Source organism: Sapajus apella, unplaced genomic scaffold (assembly GCF_009761245.1).
Source record: "Sapajus apella isolate SASKATOON/1434 unplaced genomic scaffold, GSC_monkey_1.0 scaffold151, whole genome shotgun sequence".
Taxonomy (NCBI): Eukaryota; Metazoa; Chordata; class Mammalia; order Primates; family Cebidae; genus Sapajus; species Sapajus apella.
In genome coordinates, this window is record NW_022437091.1 from 1,629,564 (window position 1) to 1,638,711 (window position 9,148).

Below are 9,148 nucleotides of genomic sequence, written 5' to 3' on the forward strand. Positions count from 1 at the left end.
CCGTCAACTAGCGGCCGGTTTAGGCACTACAAGAAAAGCGCCGTGAAAAAGACACTGGGTTCTGCGGCAGGCGGGAGCCAATACGCACTAAGTTCGCTCTGCTAATTCCTTTTTTCTATTGGTATTTCTAACTGTCAAACAAACATCTTCCCGTCTCTTATTGGTTTGCCATCAATCATTTTATTCAGTCTACCAATCATACGCTCTTTGCCAAGTACTTGTTTTCGTCATGACATCTCTTTCGGAGGCTGACGAATTCAGCTGGTTCCTTTACTCCATTGGCCAGATGAAACTCCGGGGGCGGAAGTGAGAAAACCTTTATTCGTATTGGCTTAGATTTACAAGCGGTAGTTGTCTATCAAATCTATATAGGCGCCCTTGGCGCTCAGGAAGTACGAAACCGGAAGGGGTGGGCCATGCGAAGATGGCGGCACTGGTGAGTATAGTGTGGTTGCTTCCTCGCGTAGCTGTTATGGAGTTTTCCTTTCCCTTCAGCGGCTGAAGGCAAACTGTTGATACCAGGGAAGGGTGGTGATGAAAGTGCTTCAGGGAGGTTGCCTCGCTAGAGTTACTGTTCCTGTCTAGTAACCCAAGGGGCTGGCTTTAAGACGAGTCTGTGACCCGGAGTGTGAAGGCCCCAAGTCTGGGGTGTCTGGCGGAGAGAGAGCAGTTTTTCAACCTAGTCGTTCCGCCTTCTTATAATACTGAGAAATGATTTTTCTTACCTCATCTCCCTTCTGTAGGAGGTGCTGGAGTCAGACCTGCCAAGTGCCGTGACACTTCTGAAAAATCTCCAGGAGCAAGTGAGTAGTGTCGCCTCTGGAATAAATTAGTCATGGATTGGTTTTGACTTTACGTGTTTCACCCCAAACTTTGGTGGTTGAGATATATGAATGCTCCCCAAAACCATAGGAGGAAAATGATGTAATGAAAATCTTTTCAGGCCAAAATTCGAAGTAATTGATTCCGCACCTAAGAGAATACAAGAGACTCCAAAAAGAAATTATCTGAGTAGTTTTCCTTTATTCATGTAGTTAAGGAAACCAGTGCTTGGAATAGTAACATGATTTGCCCTTTGGGTGCCCAGGTAGTACACACTTATATACAGATAGATACTCCTCGACGTAACAATGGAGGTTATGGCCTGATAAACCCATTGTAATACGAAAATATCGTAAGTCGAAATTTAGGCTTGTTGCTGCTGCCCAGCATCATGAGAAAAGTACTACTGAATGCGTATTGAATGCATATTGCTTCTACTGAATGCATGTTGCTTTTGGACCCTCGTAAAGTGGAAATTCAAATCATAAGTCGGGGAGCTATGTAGTTCTGTTTATTGTAAGTTCAACCAGCACAGACAAAATTACAGCCCTCCCATCACTGCTGTCTCTGTCGTTTTCCCCTCCCTTTGGTTTAATAAAAGATAGTCTGCTCTTTAAGAAGTGTAAAGATTTTTTGTTGTTTTTTACTTTTGTTTTTTTTTACTTTACATTTGAAGAACCATCCCTCCCCAGAAGTGAGAAGATGGTATTTATACTTTAGACAGTGTTTCAGATAATTTTTAGGTGGCATTGTTTAGCTTTTACTCTTCACAATTTGCAGACATGATTTGATAAGTGTAGTCAGTTGTTTTATTTGTGCTAATTTCAGGTGATGGCTGTAACTGCACAGGTGCAATCACTGACAAAAAAAGTTCAAGCTGGTGCCTATCCTACAGAAAAGGTAAGATGTACTCAAACATTAAGCATCCCCTGACTTAATGGTCTCAGTAGTTCTTTCATTGTATGTTTATTGTGTTTTATATATCCTAAGTGCTCGAGCTTCAAACATAAATGAGATCCAGTTTCTGTGTTGAAGTCTAGTGTGAAGACAAAGCAAAGCAACAGATATGAGTATTAATAGTAGCAGTCACATTACAGAGTTATGAGGAGTCTCCAGGGATTAATTAACTGCCAGAAGAGCAGAGAGATTCAGGACAGGCTTCCCAGAGGAGGTGATAAGATTTTGAGGAATAAACAGGAGGAATGGAAAGAAGCAATGTGCAAAGGCACAAAGGCCTGAAAGCATGGTGATATTATGGGTAAGGAGGAAGTCATTTTTGTGGTTGGATGTACATTCTGTGTTATGTGTGGTGGGGGTAGAAAATAAGACTGGAAAGATAGTCTCTGAAGATTATTGTAGGCCATTTGAGGAGTTACTTTCAAATTTCATCTAATCTAAGACACTTATTAAATGGGACATACCACTTATTGTATATACAAAGAAAAAATGTTTGCAGGCTGGGTGTGATGGCTCATGCCTATAATCTGAGCACTTCAGGAGGCGGAGGCTGAGGCTGGAGGATTGCTTGAGCTAAGGAGTTTGGGACCAACCTGGGTAACATAGTGAGACCCTGTCTGTACAAAAATTAAAAATCAGCCGGGCATGATGGCATGTGTCTGTAGTCCCAACCACTTGGGAGGCTGAGGCTGGAGGATCACTTGAGCCTGGGAGGTTGAGGCTGCAGTGAGGTGTGATTGTGCCACTGCATTCAGCCTAGGTGACAGAATGAGCCCCTGTCTTATGACATAATACTAACATGCCAGGGACTGAAACATGCATCCTGATTTCAGAGATGTTAAAATATGAAAACGATGTGCATCTTAAACTTGAAATATGTCCCTGTAATCCCAGCACTTGGGGAGGCCAAAGTGGGAGAATTGCTTGAACCTATGTGTTTGAGACCAGCCTGGGCAACATGATGAGACCTGTCTCTACAAAAAATAAAAAATGAGCTAGGCTCAGTGGTGTGTGCCCATAATCCTACCTACTTGGGAGGCTGAGGTGAGTGGATCACTTGAACCCAGGAGATTGAGGCTATCATCAGCCACAGTTGCACCATTGCACTCCAGCCTGGGCTACAGACTGAGACAGTCTTAAGGCCAGGCTAGGAAGAAAGGTGGCTCACTCCTATAATCCTAGCACTTTGGGAGACTGTGGTGGACAGATCACCTGAGATCAGGAGTTCTGAGACCAGCCTGGTCAACATGGCAAAACCCCATCTCTACTAAAAATACAAAAATTAACCAGGCATTGTGGTACGTCCCTGTGTGTAACCCCAGTTATTCAGGAGGCTGAGGCAGGAGAATAGCTTGAACCCAGGAGGTGGAGGTTGCAATTAGCGGAAATTACGCCAGTGCACTTCACTCTGGGCCACAGACCAAGACTCCATCTCAGGAAAAAAAAAAACAAAAACAAAAACCAACAATTGAAATATGGTAGTTTTCAAATTAAGGTCTGGTAGAACCTTCTCAGGGATTATTGGTTGGGGGCAATATGGAAGAATAACTCTGGACCTCTCATGCCTACTTAACTGGAAAACTGATATTATATTCTTTTATATATTGAGCTTTTGTCCTAAGATATTTATGCCAAATATTCTATGGATAAACACAAGTATGAAAACCATTAAGAATCACTGAAGGATTTTTAAGCACAGGAGTTGCAGGAGATTTGTACTTACAGAAAGATGACTAACAGCATTTAAAATATATTCTTGCCTTTATCATTCATTTATGTTCTTATTGTCCATTTTTATTCAAAAAATTTTGAATCTTTGTTTTTCTCTTATGCTTGTAACTCAGTTTGAATTTGACAGTGCCCAAGCACGTCAGAAGAGCCTACTTCGCAAATTCTTACCTGTTTTCGTCCTGGGTACCATGGTTTTTTGTTTTGTTTGTTGAGACGATGTCTCACTCTGTCACCCAGGCTGGAGTGCAGTGGCATGATCTTGGCTCATTGCAACCTCCACTTCCTGGGTTCAAGTGATTTTCCTGCCTCTGCCTCCTGAGTGGCTAGGATTACAGGCACCTGCCGCCACGTCCAGCTAATTTCGTATTTTTAGTAGAGATGGGGTTTCACCATGTTAGCCAGGCTGATCTTGAACTCTCAACCTCAGGTGATCTGCCTTCCTCAGCCTTTCAAAGTACTGGGATTGCAGGTGTGAGCCACTGTGCCCAGCCCTGGGTACCATGCTTTGAATCATTTTACTGCCTTTTGGATATGGATGAGTTGCCAGCATCCTTCTTAGATCACTATATATTTGTTTGTTGAACAAATATATTAACTTATCTTTTATAAGACTGAGGTTGGCCAGGCACGGTGGCTCACACCTGTAATCCCAGCACTTTGGGAGGATGAGGCAGGCAGATCACGAGGTCAGGAATTCGAGACCAGCCTGGCCAACATGGTGAAACCCCGTCTCTACAAAAAATACAAAAAATTAGCCGGGTGTGGTGGCAGGCACCTGTAATCCCAGCTACTCAGGAGACTGAGGCAGGAGAATCGCTTGAACCTGGGAGGCAGAAGTTGCAGTGAGCCGAGACTGTGCCATTGCACTTTAGCCTGGGCAACACAGCGAGACTCCATCTCAAAAAAGGCGAGGCGTGGTAGTGCATACCTGTAATATCAGCATTTTGGGAGGCTGAGGTGGGTGGATTACCTAAGGTCAGGAGTTGGAGACCGGTTTGACCAGCATGGTGAAACTCCATCTCTGCTGAATACAAAAAATTAGCCAGGCATGGTGACGCATGCCTGTAATCTCAGCTACTTGGGAGGCTGAGACATGAGAATCACTTGAACCTGGGAGGCGGAGGTTGCAGTGAGCCGAGATTGTGCCATTGCATTCCAGCCTGGACAACAAGAGCGAAACTCCTTCTCAAAAAAAGAAGACAATGACTGAGGTCACAAGGTTAAATGACTTACTCAATATTTGACTACCAAATACGTAACTCAGAACTTAAACTGTTTTTCTGACTCTCAACCCTTTGCTTTCTTTCTGTACCACACTTGTGTTGATCTCAAGAGCTTAGCATGTTTGGCTTAAAGACATCCAAGGATTAGGTGTTAGAGTCACATTTCGTTTGAATCTTAGCTCTACTTGTATTACTGTGTAATCTTGGCCAAAGTACTTAGCGTCTCTGAAATAGGTTTTCTCAGGGTGTGAAGTTTGGAAGATACTTAAAAGCACAAAGAAAAAAATGAAAAATATGTGTAATCACCACTCAGATAACCACTGTGGTATATTTTTTTTGGAGATTTTTTAAATTATAAGAGTAATATATGCAACACTTTTTCGCAGTCTAAAATACACCATTTCTTCCTTTTCCTCATCTCTCCCTGGGGTAGCGGTTAATTGTGTGTTATCTTGTAGACAGTTTTCTATGTGTATAAAATGTATACATCATACTCCCTGCCCCCCCCACACACACACAGTTTCACAATTAAAGTCATATTATACTTTCTACAACTTGTGCTGACATGGATTTAATTCTATGCCATTTTATGTAAATCATTGTTTTTACCTATATCATATTCCATTGTATTGGGGGAAGTTGGTAATTGCTTTGATTAAATTCATTTAAAAATTGGCAGTGTATGGAGACATTTTTGATTGTTGCAGCTTGGAGGGGCCAAGAATGGGTAGAGGCCAAGAATGCTGCTGAAAACCTACAATGCCCAGGACAGCCCTTCACAAAAAATATTTTGGCCTCAAATGTCAACAGCTCTGAAATTGAGAAACCCTGTTATAGTTTTTTCTTGGGGGTAGTTTATTGATTTTCCTCTTCTCATTGTCTTTCATTAATTCTCTGAGTGATGTTTCTTTTGTATTACCATAATTTTCTCATTGGCCATCTTAGGCATAGCTACTTCTTGAGACTACTCCAGATACCTAATATGAACTGATTGGGAAGATCTTGAACTTGGAAGAACATCCTGTTTACCCTAGACTTTCTTCCTGGTTTTGTGGCTACAACCAAATCTGCATCTCTTTATGTTTTTTTCAACTCAGGGTCTCAGCTTCTTGGAAGTGAAAGACCAGCTGCTGCTCATGTACCTTATGGATTTGACACACCTCATTCTGGACAAAGCCTCAGGAGGGTCTCTTCAGGGACATGATGCAGTTTTGAGACTGGTGGAGATTCGCACGGTATGAAGCATTTGGCATCTTGGAGTTTTAGGTTTCTAAATCTTGAACTCCAAGGCTGTTACATAGTAACTCTCATTTAAATGAGTCTTCTCATGTTTAAGGAAAACAAATAAAAAAAAGGTATTTTTCTGTTCATTTGCTCTACTTTGTATATATTTTAGGTGACTTATGTGGCATCTTAATATAAAGACTTTGGTATGTGCTTCATTTTGGGAGGGGAATATAATCCTGTTTAACTACCATATTGTAGGTTTTGGAAAAGCTTCGTCCCTTGGACCAAAAACTGAAATATCAAATTGACAAACTGGTCAAGACTGCAGTGACAGGCACCCTTAGTAAGTGAGGAGACCATCATGAAGTTGTGGGAACCATTGTAAAGTTCCAAATTTTGTGAAATCCCTTGGGTTATTTATTTCAGGTGAGAATGACCCACTTCGTTTTAAGCCTCATCCCAGCAATATGATGAGCAAGGTAAGGGGTTATATTATTGGGTTGTATTATTCTGATTTTTTTCTGAAGGAGCTATACCTAGATGAGCCTCGTGGTGATCCTGGATCCCCTGGGATTCTCTTAGGACTTGATTTTATAACTTGTGTGTTAGAATGCTGAGTATGAGATTCCCTTTTCTCCCTTTTTATATTCCCACCTCCCCAGGGTACTCCAGCTTTGGGTTTTCTTCTCACTTATGAATGCTTCCTAAATTTGCAGACATTGTTTCTTTTTTAGTTGAATTCTGAGGATGAGGAGGATTATGAAGCAGAAGATGGCCAGTCTGAGGCGTCAGGGAAGAAATCTGTGAAAGGAGTGTCTAAGAAATATGTTCCGCCACGCTTGGTTCCAGTACATTATGGTATGTGTCTTGGCTGCTGCCTCCTCAGCATGAATGTTTCTCTTCTTTTCTCTGTTCTTGGATAACTTCTGCTTATTTTCATCATGTAGATGAAACAGAAGCTGAGCGGGAGAAGAAGCGTCTAGAACGAGCTAAGAGACGGGCATTGAGCAGCTCTGTCATTCGTGAACTTAAGGAGCAGTACTCAGATGCTCCAGAGGAAATCCATGATGCTCGGCATCCCCATGTTACCCGCCAGAGTCAGGAGGACCAGCACAGGTGTGAGCCCTTGCATTGGAAATTTATTCCTATGCTGGAGTCCTGTCCTCGTGCTTTAGACAATTGTGACTAAGTTTGATACCAAGAGAATTAACGTTATATAGAAAATATAGTGAAAAATTTGGGATGATAGTTTCTAAGAGTCAGGAGTTTGGAGTACAGGATAGGAAGTAGAATTTTTTTTTCCCTGTTTAGTCCAAAGCAAAAGCAGTACATTGCAACTCGACATGAGATTTGAGGGGGAAAAAAGAAAAAAAAGCAGTACAAAGAGGAATACATGCAGTTCCATATATTACAACTTTAAAATTCTGTGTTTTACTGTCACAGTTCTCACTTATGTGCAAAAAGCAATAAAGGCAGGCTTTTATTATTGTGAGTTAGATGAGTTCAGTCTAGGAAAGTAAAAAAGCAGTGTAATTGAATACAGACTCATCAACTTTGCTCAGGTGCAGTCTTCACAGTTGATGGATTTGCATGAAAAGACAAATTTAGGGAAACCTGTTTATAGAGCTGAGATGCTGAAATAAAAAAAATTTTTGGTATAATTTTAAATACTATTATGTATGGATAGGCTATGGACTCATATCTAGGATGAGGGAAGTTCTAGCATAGAGCACATTTCGTTGAGGAAGCTCAGTGTTGAGCATTCAATATGTCCTTACTAAATCCTGTGTTGATCTGCTCTGAAACTTCTTGAGAACTCCCTGAACAAGGGATGAGTAAATACTTGGGCCCAGGTTCTGGGCTGGAGCTTTCAATCTTCATGGTCTGAGCCTGCTGGAAACTGTCTTTCTCTGGCAGGATTAACTATGAGGAGAGCATGATGGTGCGTTTGAGCGTCAGTAAAAAAGAGAAAGGACGGCGAAAACGAGCAAATGTCATGAGCTCACAACTTCATTCCCTTACACACTTCAGTGACATCAGTGCTTTGACAGGAGGAACTGCTCATCTTGATGAGGTGAGGTTGAGATAACCATTGTAGGAGATGACTTTCATGCTTTCAGCCAAATGTATGTAGGGCTTATTACCATGAGGAACTTGGGAAGGGATGCTAGTTCTCAGAACCACAGTACCATTCCTTCGCTTCTCCATCTGTCTCCAGGATCAGAATCCTGCTAAAAAGCGGAAGAAGATATCTAAGAAAGGTCGGAAGAAAAAAGGTCAGTGAACTGCTAGGACTTAGGTGATCAGGTGCAAGGTGGGGAATACAAGTTGAGACTATTTGGATTTGCCATTCTGGGTCTCAACAACCCCTGTAGTATCTCTTCCATACTGGACAATAATCTCCTTAGATGGGCTTTTATTTTTTTCTTTCCTAAGCTGGATATCAGCATCATTCACAAAATGAATCTCTGGATTCCACATCTAAGGTTCCACAGGTCCTGTTCAGGCCATAAATAGAACTGTTAAAGTGTCACTTGAAGGAACCATTATCCCATTTCAATTTTATTCTGTCTTCTCGTCTTTCGTCCTGGGAAGATATGCAAAGTATTGCTAGGAGACCCTATCCCTGTGAGCCCTTCTCTCTAGATGTCCTCTTTTCCTGTCCCTTTAGCTTTTCCAACTGTCCTTTGCCTCATTCTTGGTTTCCCTTCCTTTCAGGTTTTCGGAGGCGGCGGTGATTATGAGTGTACATATTTGTATATTTTTTGTCATCCTGAGATACTTCTAATATCATTGTATATAGGTTGTTTTCCCTGGAATTTATTGTTTGTTTTGGACATGTGGAAAGAGCCTTACTAATAAAATTTATTTTACTTATGAATTAAAGCCCCTTTTGCACATGTATTGTGTGACTGGAGTCGCTGGGTTTGGGGTATTTTTGGTGAGTGGTTGGTGAAAAGGGAAAGATTTTTTTGGAAGTGTGAAACATTTGGCTATTTCCTTTGATAATATGTTTTTCCTGGAAACTAAAAATTGGTTGTTTCACAAAAAATACTGAGAGATGAGGGTGGAATAATCAACTCTTTCAACCCATGTTGCCCCAAGTTCCTGTATGATTTGTTGTAATGCAGTACAGATTTGAGATATCAATACATGAATTTTAGGTTTTATTATTGTTATCTGGGCTG

At 41.4% G+C, this 9,148-nt stretch overlaps 1 protein-coding gene across 1 annotated transcript; it reads left to right on the forward strand.

Moving 5' to 3' along the window:
• The first annotated feature begins 301 nt into the window (after positions 1–301).
• Positions 302–8,846, forward strand: NGDN (neuroguidin). The gene is made up of 11 exons (XM_032265441.1): positions 302–436; positions 744–803; positions 1,651–1,722; positions 5,831–5,968; positions 6,219–6,303; positions 6,387–6,439; positions 6,695–6,818; positions 6,908–7,076; positions 7,878–8,034; positions 8,179–8,236; positions 8,679–8,846. The coding sequence occupies exons 1-11, from the start codon at positions 425–427 to the stop codon at positions 8,696–8,698; spliced, it is 948 nt and encodes a 315-aa protein (XP_032121332.1). The 5' UTR covers positions 302–424; the 3' UTR covers positions 8,699–8,846.
• The last annotated feature ends 302 nt before the right edge of the window (positions 8,847–9,148 follow it).

Excerpts from the sequence above, each read along its gene's own strand:
- NGDN (XM_032265441.1), top strand. Across the intron at positions 6,440-6,694 it reads CCAGCAATATGATGAGCAAG|TTGAATTCTGAGGATGAGGA; the intron begins GTAAGGGGTTAT and ends TTTCTTTTTTAG. Across the intron at positions 8,035-8,178 it reads GAACTGCTCATCTTGATGAG|GATCAGAATCCTGCTAAAAA; the intron begins GTGAGGTTGAGA and ends ATCTGTCTCCAG.